The 13574-nt window shown below is 68.1% G+C and overlaps 1 protein-coding gene across 1 annotated transcript; it reads right to left on the bottom strand.

Annotated features, from left to right (window-relative positions):
* Nucleotides 1-3368: 3368 nt before the first annotated feature.
* Nucleotides 3369-13389, bottom strand: ADAM8 (ADAM metallopeptidase domain 8). The gene is made up of 24 exons (XM_080823703.1): nucleotides 13292-13389; nucleotides 12318-12421; nucleotides 11365-11441; nucleotides 11196-11274; nucleotides 11025-11101; nucleotides 10521-10704; nucleotides 10168-10230; nucleotides 10021-10089; nucleotides 9743-9912; nucleotides 9539-9620; nucleotides 9211-9362; nucleotides 8953-9130; nucleotides 8677-8766; nucleotides 8400-8589; nucleotides 8225-8306; nucleotides 7705-7867; nucleotides 7147-7224; nucleotides 6625-6718; nucleotides 5936-6041; nucleotides 5407-5566; nucleotides 4901-4966; nucleotides 4659-4709; nucleotides 3816-3893; nucleotides 3369-3496 (listed from the first exon to the last, which is right to left on the bottom strand). The coding sequence occupies exons 1-24, from the start codon at nucleotides 13332-13334 to the stop codon at nucleotides 3446-3448; spliced, it is 2487 nt and encodes an 828-aa protein (XP_080679829.1). The 5' UTR covers nucleotides 13335-13389; the 3' UTR covers nucleotides 3369-3445.
* Nucleotides 13390-13574: the final 185 nt, after the last annotated feature.

The raw sequence follows: 13574 nt of genomic DNA, 5'->3' as shown, positions 1-13574 counted from the left end.
GTGAGTCATGGGGGACGGAGGTCCCCCAAACTCTGCTCTCTGTTTCTGGGTATGCTTGGAATGTTCCACAGTTAAGGGGTTTGCTAGGTAGCCAAACTAAATATGGGTTCTCCCTGGTCAGGAACCTTGCCTGCCCCAGCCACGGCCACACCCACACCGGGCCCAGCTTCCTAGAAAGGAATGCAACCCATCTGCTTTCTGGGGGGCGTCTGGGCATCGAGGGGCCCCCAGGTCGCTGCCCCTTGAGGGTCTCCTGCAGCACGGCCAGGGCCTGCTCCTTCTCCAGCAGCTCCTGCAGCCGACTCCAGGTGCTCCCGGGGCCCCCGGAGAAGCAAACGCCCGGCCTTTGACACAGGACGGGTGCGGGGAGAAGAGCTGAGGTCGGGAGTCAGGGGCCCACCCTGTGCACACAGTGGCCCGTCTTCTCTGGAGTCTTTTGACTCGGAAGGGTCTTCGCGCTGGAGGGCCCTGTGGAGCTCAGCCCCTCTGTGAGATAAGCAGACGCGACCGCTCAAAGAGGAGGCTGGGCCCCCTCGGCGGCACGGGGCGGGGGTGCACGACGCGGGCACCGCCCTGACATCCACCCACAGCACAGCCCCGGAGGCCTCTGAAAGGCCTGTGTGGACCGTGGGCAGGGCCGTGGGCTCCCACTCGGGAAGCTGTGGCCTGGGTGGCCCTGGACCCCGGACTCCCTTGACCGTCCCCTCAGAGGAAGGATCTGCCTTTCTGGAGGTGTTAAGTCAAGAGCGCCACAAGCCTTGTCTGACACCGCCCTTTGTGGGAGGCCCGAGGGGGCTGTGATGGGCCTCAGTTCCCCGACCCGGGGATTGGGTACTACCGTGTGTGCCCGGCTGGCGAGCTCTGCCCATGGTCTGCCAGCATTAGCACTGGAGGGTCCTGGGTCCTGCCAAGGTTTTAAAGGCTGAACAGTGAGGGCCAGCGCAGGAGGTGCTGCTCACGGGCCTGTTGCCAACATACCTCCCTGTGTTTCTAGGCACAGAGGTGGGTGGGAGGGGGCTGGAGAGGAGAGAGCATGGCCCCGGGCTGCCCTGGGGCCGGTGGGTCAGGCCGGGAAAGGGCCAGGGGTTTCCATCTGCACCCCGGGCCGTGGGTGTGCAGGGCCTTCATCACCCATGCTATTATCATTGCAGGCCACACTGCACCACCAACACAGCAGGGCAAAGGCCACACAACAAGGGCCCCAACAAATACGGCTGCTGTGCCTGGGGCTTGCCGTGCAGGGCCGTCCCTCACCCTTCCCTTCGGGGTACACAAGATGGGCTCGATGGCCCCGGGCGAGCTGGCCACCACCCTTTGGAGTTCCATCTCTGAGACCCACAAATGCAGCTTGTGAAAGACTTTCCTGCAAAGGACCTGGGGGTGCAGGCCTGAGAGCAGCAGCTTGGTGGGGCCACGAGGTGGGTCTGGCTTTCCTGGGAGGACAGGCTGGGGCTCGTGGGCCTTCTCGCCCTGCACCCACAGAAACCCAGCAACCATCCTGTTCCCAGCAGTGCCATCCGGGGCCAGAGTGCTCAGTGCCCTGTGCCTTCAGGCCAGGCCTGCCCCAGCCTGGGCCCCCGAGGGAGAGCTCACCTTTTGGCTAGAAACTCCTGCAGGCTCCCCCGCCAAAGTGCTCGCAATCGGGACTCCTCACCAGCCCCCGAGCCTACCCCTCCCACCCCTGGGGTTGAGCAGCAGCCCCCCTGCCTCCACCTCCCCCAAGTCCCCTTCTCCCTCTCAGTTCTCTGAAAGGAGTCCTACCAGAACTTGCCCAGGTGTCAGCCCCACAGTCCCTCCTATATCCCCTCAGGCTCAGAGAGGTCCTGAGCTCGACCTCCAGGGGCCCCCAGCAGCTTGAGCTCCCCCCTGCCCAGCTTCAGGGGCGCAGGGACCCTGCTCCCCACTGCAGCACCCCTAGATCACCCACTCCTCGTTCCGCTGTTACTTAGGGTCCTGGCGCTTCCCATCGCCCATCACGACGGACGCTTCCCACTGGACAGCCGGTCAGCCCCATGAAGGCAACGGCCTGCAGCAGAGCCGGCCGCCCGGAATTACCGGGGAGTCAGTGAGCCGGAGGTGCGGCCAGGGGGCAGGACTGATGCCCTGGTGGGGGTGGTCTCAAGCTGACCGCGCTGTCCTCTTGGCGGAATGAGGTGGCTCCAGTGGACAGGGACACAAACACCGAAGAGACGGTCAGGGAAGCGGCCTGAGAACCGTGGTCCAGAGGCCCGGAGGGGAGGGGAGGGGAGGGCCGCCCGCGGAGAGCAAGGGGCGGGTGGGGGGGCGGGAGCCCGGCTGCCGAGAGCGCGCCGGTCCAGCTCCGGGTCCGCAGGCGAGCGCGCCCAGCAGCCGCGGTGCAAGAGCTCCCCAGTCTCCGCCCGCACGGCCGCGGGCCGGGGCGCAAGGTCGGCCCCGCCGGACGGCTTCCGACACGTCAGCGGCCCAGGGCCCCCGAGGAGGAGGCGCCCTGCCGGGGGCCGGCCCCGTCCCGGGCGAGCGGCCCCAGCGGCCAGGCTGCAGGCCCCCCGGCGGCGCGTGGGTGCCCGAGGAGCCGGGCGGGGCGGGCCGGCCTGGGGTCGGCGGGGCCGCTCGGGGCGTCGCCTCACGCCCCGCCCCGGGTCTCCCGCACGTGCAGGGGGCGCGCGCCGCGGGGACGCTTCCGGGCCGCGGCCCGACCGCTGGGGCCCCTTCGCCGACGGCTGACGGGCGGCCCCGCGGCCTCCACCCTCCCCGGCCCGGTACCCCCAAGGGCGCCTGCACCTCCGCGGCCCGCCAGGGACCCCCGCCCCGGCAATGCCCGGCGTCTCCCCGCCGGCCCTCGCTCAGCCGCCGCCCCGCCCTCACCGCCGCCGCTGAAGTCCCGGGCCAGGTGGCGCTCGGGGCGGCTGAGCGGGAGCCCGTCCGGCCGGCGCGGAGGCCGCCGAGGGGCAGCGGGGAGCCCTGGCGGCCGGAAGGGGCGGGGCGGCGGGCCGTGCTGGTGGGCGTTGCCGGGAGACGGCGGCCGGAAGGGGCGGGGCGGCGGGCCGTGCTGGTGGGCGTTGCCGGGAAACGGCGGCCGGAAGGGGCGGGGCCGCCGACTTCCGGCGGGGAAGGGGCGCCGCTAGGTGGAGGGGGGCGCCGTCCGGCGTTAACAAGCCCCTAACGGGTCGTGACTCGCGCTGCACACGGTCGCGCACACACGCCTGCGTCGGTTTAATGACGGTCCCGACCATTCAGCACCCGGTCGGTGACTCAATCCGAAAACACTTCACGGCAGCTCCGGCCCCGCTGCGGGCGCGGGGGCCCGTCGGGGGGTCCCGGGAGGGGCGCGGCCGGCCGTGGCTCCTCTGCGCGCGCTCCTCAGGCCGGACGGGTCCCCGGGGGCGGGGGGCAGGGGACGGGCCGGCCCGAACCCCGCGGGGAGGGCGCCGCGGTCCCCACCCGGGCCGCCGTCCGCAGCCCCGCGTCACCTCCGCTGCACCGGGGGCCTCGGAGCCGCCTTCGCGCCAGCGGCGCCCTGGGAGGAGGAAGGAGAACCGGAGCTGAACCGCGGCCGAGGGCCCCGATGAGTCAGGCTTCCTCGTGCGTTCCTCGAAACGGAGGTCACCGCGGCCCACACCGGCGGCGACCGCCACAGGCCTAACCCCCACGACCCCAGCCTGGTCCCCTGGCTGACAGGGGGGACGGATGCACGGGCAACAGGGGCGGCTCGCGGAGAAGTCCCGACAGGGGCAAGTGGGTGTGACACAAACCTGGTGGACAGTGACCCCGGGGCAGTGCCCCGGCCAGGGAGACCGCCCGCCTGCTGCCCAGCGCCCTGGGGGAGACAGGCTCACCTGCACGGGTCCAGGGGTGGCCCTTCCTGCCCCAGGCTTGACTGGAGGCATCGGGGGTGGGAAGGTCGGCTTCGCACCCTGGGGGACAGAGCGGACTCTGGACACCGCCGAAGACCCCATCCTCCCCAGCACTGGCTCTGCTCCCGACCCCCCTGCAGGCTTCTCCACAAAGAAGTGCCCCCAGCCGGGGTAGGACCCCCTCCTGGGTCCACCAGCCACACTCTGGCTCCCCGCCTCCCCTTCCCCCTCAACGTCCCCACCCCACCCCACCCCAGCATTTCCCAAAAAAGGCTCTTAAATGGCCAGAATGTGGGTCTTTGGAAGTTCAAATGCTGAGAATTCACCACTAAAGTTGGCATCTGTTTACACTTCAGCTTCCTCTGGGCAGGCAGGGCAGGTGCCCCCAGGATCTGGGTGGAGGAAGGAAGGCCCAGCGTGGGCACTGGCCACCCCCCTCCAAGGGAAGACCCGTGGTGTGCACAGCTCCCCTGGAGCCGCTCCCTGACCCATTTCTGCCCCTTTGTCCGTTTTTCCTTTCAAACCCCGAGGCTATTTCTGCAGCTTTGCTGTAAATCTAAAATTAGTTCAAAAAGTTAAAAAAGAGAATTTCCATGAAGCAAACACCGCAGTAACGGTGGCTCCCGGCAGGGTCTCCGGGTGGACGCGGCAGACCCTGGGGATCACAGCGGAAGGAGTCGTCCGCCACGCCTCCGGAGCCGTCTCTAGACTCGAGCTCCAAAAGGAAGCCAAGGACACCACAGGGTCTGGCCGGGAGGGGCCCGGCAGCCAGGGAAGGGCACGCGTGCCGCTGGAGGGGTCTCCAGGAGGGCAGAGGCTTCTCACCTGCTTGGGCTTCAGTTCAGGGAGGCGCTTGGCCGGAGGAGGAGGTCTGAGCTGGTGGGAGGGAGGAGCGGCAGTCAGGCCCCCTCGGCCCCCTGGGTTTAGTAAACATCCTCTCTGGGCTGGGCCCTCAGCCTCCCGAGTGTAGCGGCTGCTGCCCTGGGGTCCCCAGCCCCTGCACTCCTCGCCTAGGACCCACTTGGTGCCCCCAGATGCCCTGGCTGCTGGGCCCCACTGCTGCTCACCTGGTCTGGGGGCGGCCGGGTGTACACAGGAATGGTGAAGGGTGGGTTGGACATGGTGACTGGAGGCTGCAGGGAACAGGGTGGAGAGCCTGGGTCTCACAGGGAGGCTATGTCCAGGGAGCCCAGCTTTGGAGCTCCCAGCCCAGAACCCGAGGTTCCCACCCCTCCCAGAGGAGGGAGAGTAAAGTGTGCATGGAGGGCTCTGCCCTGCCCCACGGGTCCCCAAGGCTGCGCCCAGGTGCGACTCCCACCCTCCCTTTTGTCAGCCTTGTGGAGGGGCCCAGAGATGCTGGGCAGGAACGGAGGGCATCTGGGCCTTAACGCCTCTCGATCCACCCTGCAGAGGCCGAGAGCCTCACGTCCAAGTCCAAGGTCTGTTCTGTCGCTGGCTCGTGCGGGTTCTCCGACTGTCCACCCTGAAGCCTGCTTCTGCCTCTGCGGGACAGCTCTAAGACCTGCTGGGAGGGATTGGGGATGGCCCAGGGGTGGTGGGATGCACTGCTTACAGCACGGGGCGGCTGCTTAGGGGTCGTCCTGGAGACCATGGGCCTGGTGGGCTGGCTGGGGTGGGTGGTGGCGGCTGGAGCCCCACCCTTGGCTGGCACACTGGGCCCCTCATGGAACAGGGGGTTGGAGAGCCCCTTGGCAGTCTTGGGCACTGAGCTCCTGGGGAGAAAGCAAGACTGGTCAGTGTGTACTGGCCTTGGGGTCTGGCCCAGGGAATCAGGCTCCTGGGTGTGTCCTGCAGCCAGCAAGATGGGGTGAGGTCCCATGGCAACTCCGTGGGCAGCTGCCCACGACGGGCAGAGCCCGTATCCTACCAAGTGCTCTGGCACTGACCAGGGTGGGGATGGAGGGGCTCTGTCTGGGTTTACCACCCCCACCCGTTGGCCTCGCCGGTCACCTGCCCCGACTTCAAGAGGCAGAGGCCCAAGCTCTGTGCAGAGGGCTGTTCCTCTTCCTCAAACAGCAGCAGGACGTTTCCCAATTGTGTACGCACGGGAAGTGCTCCTTGCAACCCCAGAGCACACTCACCTCCAAGAGCCTCGGTTCCAGGCCTTTCGGCAGAAGATCACGCCTGCCAGGAGAGCCACCAGCAGCACCACAGATGCCAGCAGGCCCACCAGGAGGCTCCTGGACCCTGTGGGGGTGCAGGAGACCAGGTGTCAATAGGGTAGTGAGGGCCCCAGGGCCGAGGAGGGCACCGTTTTCTCAGGCAGAGACCCAGGACCCCAGTGCCCACGTGAGGAGCCTCAGCACTGAGATCGAGTCTGTTACACCAGCCCTGCGGGCTCTCAGATGAGGGGCTGGAGGACTTGGTGGTGACCGGCCCCTGGCCCACGGCGACGTGAGCAGGGTCTGGCCAGGCTCAGGAGGCCATGCTGCTGTGGGCAGCCGTGTGCACAGGGGCTACTGGAGAAGACACTTGCGGGGGTGGGGGGCCCTCAGACTCCTACGCTCAGAAGCAAACCGGCTGGTGTCCTGTCACCGCGACTGTGCCCTCCCTCTAGGACGGGCCTCTTGCCTGCCTCGTGTGGAGCCCAGGCGCCAGCCGTGGGGTCAGAAAGCCCAGGGTCGAGGGCTGCGTACCTGCATCTTTAACAATGCCCGAAGGACCTGAGGGCACGTGGTGTCCTTCTCAGCCCAGCCCAGGTGGTCTGAGGAAGGACGGGACCTGCACGGGACCCCATCAGGCCGTGCAGGCACGAAAGCCCCGGGGTCACCGGGCCTACCTGTGTGCACATGGGGCAGCAGCTCTGTGCAGTGGGGCGGGGCCCAGCCCGGGTGGCAGTGGCACGCTCCCTTGTGGTTGCACACCTGAGGGTGACTCAGTGTGAGGACCAGGCCGCCATATACCCGCCGCCTCGCCCATCAAACGTGCGGCCAGCAAGGTGAGCTCGTCTGGCGGCTTCCTGTGGGCTGTCCTTGGGGCATGGCGCCAAACCTCCCTGAGACTGGGGGTCAGAAGGGAGCACCCCAGCCCTGGTGTTTCGAGCTCTCAGCGGCTGACTGTCCCCACATCGTGACACACGTCACTGACAGCTGAGAGCTTTCAAGTCTGTCCAGCCCCAGCCCATGCGTCCACCGGCACCACTGCCCCGGGCCTCGGTGTTCACATGGGACACCCAGATCCCACCAGCCTCTGGCAGCGTCCCCTGCTGGGCCTGGGCTCATCTCCAGCACGGCCTACCGGTCTCCTTCAGCCCGAGAGGGCGCGTGGTGGGATGCCCCATGGGCTTACGTACCCCGTGGTTGCTGCACTGGGCAGAGCAGTTTATGGATCTATAAACGTGCAGGTGCTGGCAGAGTCCTTTCCAGCAAACCTGGAGGCCAGAGGGGATCTCCTCAGGCAGACATTCGAAACCGCCGCCTGGAGCCCCTGTGTCCCCACTGCTACCATCAGCTGACGCAGACCCTCGGCCTGAACAGGGAGCGCTGGGAGAGGCAGGCCGGGGCCATCACACCCAGGCCGGCCAAGCCACAGCAGCCACCGGGGCCAGAGGGCTGGCGTCCCCCACGCCCAGGGAGGTGTGGGCTTGCAGAGCAGAATGGTCTTCACACCCCGTGAGCTGAGGACTGGCTGCTTAAGCACCTCCCGTCCTCCTGCAGCGACTCGACTGAGCACACACAGGAGCCCGTTTGCACAGCCCTCGGACCACATGGGCTCGCCTCCGCGGGACGTGTGTCTAGGACCGCCACATGGGGCACGTCCAGGCTCACGTCTGGGTCACAGCCCTCAGAAGCCCCTACAAGCTGCAGCCAGTGGGCGTGCCCTGCAGCAGACAGGGGCTCGGGGCGCTCACCCTCTCCTCGCCGCACTTGGTGCCTTCCGGCACTGGCTCATACGCAGCACCTCCCTCCAGGGCGAGAGCCTGGCAGGTGCCCGTGTGCAAGGTGAGGGTACAGGAACTCCGCTCCGGCGGCTTCCGTCCGCCCTCACAGTATAGGGTGCCGCACGCGTCGACCCTGTGGACAGAGAAGCCGCGCGGCCAGCTCTGCTGGGTCTCCTGTCTGATGCCTGCGGGCCCTCCCTCAGGAGGACCTGCAGAGCTGCAGGAAACGAGGCCCCGAGCCCTCGGATGGGCCGTAGGACCCTCTGATGGGCACCTACCCCACCCCCAGTGACAGCGACACACCTTCCCTCCCGTGAGGGCAGACAGATGCTCGGGCCTGGGGGTGCTGGAGGGCAGGGTGGACCCCCTGGAGAACCCTCTGACCCAGACCCCAGACTCCTTTGTGCAGAAGACCCTCTTGGGCAGCCCCACTTCCAGGGACTCCTGTGGCCCACGACCCAGGGGAGTCAGGCCACAGATGACCACTCACCTGCTGGAACCGTGCGCGGGCCTGCCCTGGCAGCCTGGGGAGATGCTATAGGTGTAGCATGTTTCCTCGGCAACCTGCGAGCCTGCAGGGGGCCAGGAGGGGGTCAGTCCTCTGGCTTGGGCCCCGCAACCCCCCGCAAGCCTGTGGGCACATGGCCAGAGTGCACATGCCTCACCTGGCCCCCACAGGTCCTGGCACCTCTGGGCCAGCACAGGGCAGACCCCATTGTAGCAGTAGCCCCCTGGGCAGGGTGTGCCGTTCTCCTGGAAGACGTCCTCCGGGCACACTGGCCGCTGACCATCACAGTACTCCTCAAGGTCACACACATCCTTTGGGGGACGGCACAGCTCACCGGCAGGCGTCACCTGCCCAGCAAAGCAGAGCTCACGTGCGCTGTCAGCCATCTCCTTGGGACCCCTCCCCACCGACTGGCCTGGGGGCCCAGGACTTACCCTGCAGTCCCGGCAGCAGGCACCCTGGGCACAATGGGCGCCCGCGGCCAGCTGGCAGGTGGTGGCGTTGCAGCAAGGGTTCCGACAGGCCTGGAGGGCAGAGGTAGGAGTGGGCTCCAGCGCGGACCCTGGGCCCCCTCCCCAGAGGCCCCTCCGGGTGGTGACAGTGCTCAGAGCACAGAAGCGTTCTGCTGTGTGGCCGTGGCACACGGGGTGGCTGGTGGGTCATGAATGGGCGTCCGTGTGGGCAGAGGGTGGCGGGCATTTGGCCTGTACCTGGGGCGGGCCACAGTCACACTGCTCCCCGCGCTCCACAAACTGGTTCCCGCACACAGGGTCGCCCACCATCCGGCTGGGGTCCGGGGCGTTGGCCAGGCAGGCCGTGCGAGGCTCCTCCACAAACATCTCCAGGTCGGCGCGGCTGCACTGGCTGAACATCCTGGGGAACTTGGAGCTGGGGGCGCAGGGCAGAGCCTCGGTCAGGGTGCGGGGGCACCTAGGACACCCCGCTCCCCGGGCAGCCCCTGGCCTCACCCGATGCTGGCCGCCATGATGCAGCCGCCGCCCTCCCGCGGCACGGGGCAGTAACAGCCCTGGACGTTCTCGTCATGGTCCATGCCCAGGTTGTGGCCCATCTCGTGGGCCATCGTGGATGCGACACCGACAGGGTTCTCTAAGTTGTGGTCCTACCGGGAGAGGCCGCGCCAGCTAAAGCCACACCCCGTCCCGCCAGTAACACTTCTCAAAGCATCCCTGCACCCTCCAGGGGTGGCGGCCCCCAGGTGTTCCAGCCCATGGGGACAGCGTGGGGACAAGCATGTGGACCTAGTCCTCAGGGCTCCCCGTCCAGAGGCCAGCAAACCTGGTTCACAGCCCCCGAGTCCTGGGAGCACATGGCCGACACCTTGGCCAGTCCCACGGTGGTCCCGGTGAACTCAACCCCGCTAGAAATAAGAGCAGTGGGCAAGGGGGACGCCCCGAAACCGCCTCCCTCCCACGCGCCCCGGCGCTCCCACGCAGCCCCCCAGCCGCAGAGGCCCGGCTCTAGCGCCCGGCGCCCACGTACGTAATGAGCTGTGCGTTGTCGTGCTGGTGCCGTCCCGCCAGCCTCTGCGTCCGCCACCGCAAGAAGTTGTCCAGCGTGGTGTCGGGGTTCGAGCTCACCTGAATCTCATCCCTTTGGTTCCACATCTCCAGGCCCACCAGGACCACACGGAAATTGAGCTCCTGATAAAGCTGGGAGGGCAGGGGAGCCCCGGGTCAGGCTCGGGGACAGCGAGGGCTGCAGACACAGCCCCGCTCCCTGCGGGGCCTGCCCCCTCGACCACCGAGATTTCTACCCACCTTGTCCACGTGGTTCACCACCTCCATCACCCGGCTGCGCACAGCTGCTCTGCTCCCTAGCTGTTGGAACTGGAGGACGGCAGGCCCTCAGAAGCACGCAGCCCACCAGCCAGCCCCAGCCCTGCCCCCGAGCCCTGCCCTCACTACCTCTGCGCTGTCCGTGACCACATACAGCTCCACATAGCGGGTGTCTCGGGGCAGCGGCCAGTTCTGGGGGCACAAGACGCAGGTCAGCCGCCCCAGCCACAGTCCTGGCCCGGGCCCAGTTTTCGCACACTGACCCTCTCCCGGGGTCCTGGAGCGGGCACCCGGGCCCCTGCTCAGGACTGAGGGTGCCATCACGGAGGCTCCAGCTCAGGCCAAGGAGCGAACTCGGTAGCCACTGGCAGAGCCTGGCCCATTGGCCATGGGGACCCCCAGCAGAGCACATGGGGGGGGGTCTGCGGGATGCAGTCCCAGGGGACGGGGGTGATGCAGCTGGTCCGGGCTCCCCGCCTCACCCGGGGCCTGAAGGCTGCCGAGGTCCGAGGCCCCAAGGCCTGCTCCAAGCTGGTGTCGCTGACCCCACAGGTCCAGACCTTCTGTTGCAGATGCTCCGCCCGGTATAGCGCGTGCCGCCCCTCTTCGCCACCCCTGTCCAGGGGCTCGATCACGTGGACATCTGAGCCAGCCCGGAAAAAGCCCCTGAGGGCAGAGGGAAGCCAGGCGGTTCTGAATCAGCGCACCCCCCCACGGGGGACGCCTGGGAGGATGGGGGCCTCCTGCTGCTGCGGACGGGGCTCCAACCACACTGGGACAGATGGCCTGGGGGGCGGTGGTCTACGGGACAGGATGCGGGGCCCGAGGGGAGCCCCCAGCCCAGGGAACCTGTGACTTCTAACAGGCCACAGTCCGGTGTAGGAAGGTCGCCACCCCGAGCCCCTCTCTTCTTGACCTCCGACGACTTCTTTGGAGCAAGTGGGGGAGAGCTGGTACCCCCGCCCCCCCAGGTCTGCAGCCCCCACCTGAGGCCTACACAGGTGCTGAGGCTGGCGGCGGAGTGCTGGTGTCCCTGCACGTGGCCCTGGTAGAAGCAGTGACCCTGCAGGAGGGGGGAGGCGTGAGGGGCCTGCGGCTCTGCCCCCCCCCCCCACTCCGGGGGCCGCTGGCCTCTCCGGGGCTGTCCTGGGCCCTACCTGCGTCTGTCGCTGCTGCACCACCTGGGAGCCATTGGCAGCCCTGTAGGTCTCCGTGTAGCCCGGGCCCACCAGGTCCCTGGAAAAGAGCCACTGTGGTTCCCAGGGCCCCGCCTGCCCCCAACTAAAGCCGCCTCTGGCCTGACAGAGTGGCCGGGCCTCCACGTACCTGTTCTTCCTCAAGTGCAGGGTGAAGTTGTGCCGCTGGGTCCCAAGGACGTAGCTCACGCTCTCCGGGTACAGGTCCTGAACCAGGGGACGGGGAGGGGTCCAGGGTGAGGGGCCCTAACCCAGCGCACACACGCCTCAAACCTGGGCGCGCTGGAGCTGGGCGGGGGTGCAGCCAAGGCCGGGGCACCCTGAAATCCGAAAGCCCCCTCAGAGGACCTTGGGGGTCGTTCAGTGTCCGGCTAGTATTAGGAAGCTGGGGCTGGGCAGGTTGGAGCTCTAGACCTCAATTTCCCCATCTGTCCACACACGTAATGACTAGGATCCCCTTTCCCAGGAAGCAGGGGGACGGGGAGACAGGGCCCTGACCGGCAGCCCTTAGATCCAAGGTAGCAGAGGAGACAGGGCCACAGGACCGAGCACCCCAGTGGAGGGCCTCCAGCCTGCTGACCTCTAGGAGGCTTTCTCCAGATACCAAGGTCAGGACAGGCGGTCCCACAGGGATTTCAGGAATGCCTCCAGGCAGCCTTCCTCGGGGAATCCCAGCCCGGCTCCAAATGCCCCACAAAGGTGCGTCATCATAGTCACCACAAACCCGGCTGGGGACACGCCCCAGATGAGCCATCCCCTCTGGCCTGAAAGGGATCAGACTTATCTTGCCAGTGAGTGAAACCGTGACGTGCCCTGAGCCTTCGGGCCGCTGAGAGGCAGCCGGAGCAGCCCCAGGCGCCCTCCCTCCGCCTAAGCCACTCACCTCGCCCCACCCGCCGGGGGCAGGCTGCGGCAGGATGCAGGGAGCGGAGGCTGGGGCTGGGGGAAGTGCGGGCAGAGACAGCCCTGCCGGCAGGCCGTGGGGCCGCTGCTCACCAGCGGTGGGCACGCTGGGAGCTACAGACAGGACAGGCTCCGGGGAGCCAGTGGGGCCCCCAGGCTGGCTTCCTCGCCCAGACTTACCAGGCGGGAGGGCAGAGCTCGGCGGGCACGGGGTGCTGGCAGGCGTCGGGGCCACACCACCTCGTACTGCTCCACGTGGGGCAGTGGGGTGCTGGGGGCTGCCACTGTGGGCGAGAAGGGGGTCAGCCGGCCGGTGGTGGGCCTGCACCTCCTCCCCTGAGGGGTCACCAGAGAGCGTGAGCCCCAGGGATTCGGAGATGGGGTTCCCCGGCCCTGAGTGGAACCCACCGGGCCGACCTAGACCTGACCTGACCTCCCGCCCCCTCCCCTCCCCTCCGGCCTGGGTGGGGGATAGGTCTGCCCTCCCACCCGCAGGCCGCTCGCACAGCCCAGATCCAGCAGCTGCCAGGTATCCAACAACAAACAGCCCTGGGAGTGGGGTGAGGCCCCGAGAGCGGCCACCCGGCAAGGTTCTTCGGTTGTAGAGCATTAATGGTTGTGTCTCTGAGACCCTCATCTAGCAGAGCACCCGCAGAGAGAGGCTCCGCCTACCAGAGCAGAGGCCCCCCAAGCTGGGGTCTGGGCCACCACGGAATTCAGCCCAGAAAGCTCCCCAGAGCAGCGGGGAACGAGGAGGCCAGGGTGGGTCCCAAGTGGCTAGGCTACCCGCTCCCGCCCTCCTCCCCCAATGCCCACCCTCAGCTTCAGGTCACCGCTCCTCGGTCCTCCCTTCCCTGCCAGGCCGGGGGACCTGGGTGGGCGTGGGCACTCATCCCAAAGCTCCAGGGTGGATGGGGCGCGGCGCGGTTCTCCCCGGTGCCCTGAGTCCCCAGCGGGACCAGCGCTGGGGAAACGCCCCAGGCGGCTTCCCCCCGCAGTTCCTTTTTGAAGTTTCCGTCTGCCACCCTGGGCCTTCCCGGTGAGGGCTCCCCTCGGTGCGTCCGACCCCGGAGACTGACCCAGAGCTCGGCAGGGTGCGGAAGGCCAGGGGACCCGCCGGCGCCCCGGGAGGCGCCCCTCACCGCAGCACTCACCTAGCAGACACAGGGCGAGCAGCGGGAGCCCCAGGCCGCGCATGGCCGGGGCGCGCTCGGGGGGCGTACACTGGGGTCCGGGCCAAGAACAGGGGGCGCGCACGGGACCCGAGGTCTGGGGTCCGGGGTCTACCGACGCCTCGCTGGCGGAGGCGGCTCCGCGCGGGGGAAGAGGTCCGGCCCCGCCGCCCCGCCCCGGAGACCAGCCCCCGGCCCGCAGCCTATCGGCCCCTCCGACGCCAGGAGGGGCGGTGCTTGGACACCCGCCGGGGAGAGGCGCCTC

The sequence above is a fragment of the Martes martes genome (assembly GCF_963455335.1).
Source record: "Martes martes genome assembly, chromosome: 14".
NCBI lineage: Eukaryota > Metazoa > Chordata > Mammalia > Carnivora > Mustelidae > Martes > Martes martes.
Note: the sequence above shows the minus strand (reverse complement) of the source record. Positions and strands in the feature narration are given on the sequence as shown.

What these genes read in the sequence shown, in the direction of transcription:
- ADAM8 (XM_080823703.1), bottom strand. Translation starts at nt 13,334, where the DNA reads ATGCGCGGCCTGGGGCTCCCGCTGCTCGCCCTGTGTCTGCTAG. An exon ending in GCTCGCCCTGTGTCTGCTAG is followed by an intron (nt 12,422 to 13,291) that starts GTGAGTGCTGCG and finishes TCTCGCCCACAG; the next exon opens with TGGCAGCCCCCAGCACCCCA. An exon ending in CCAAGTGCGGCGAGGAGAGG is followed by an intron (nt 7,225 to 7,704) that starts GTGAGCGCCCCG and finishes TCTGGCCTCCAG; the next exon opens with GTTTGCTGGAAAGGACTCTG.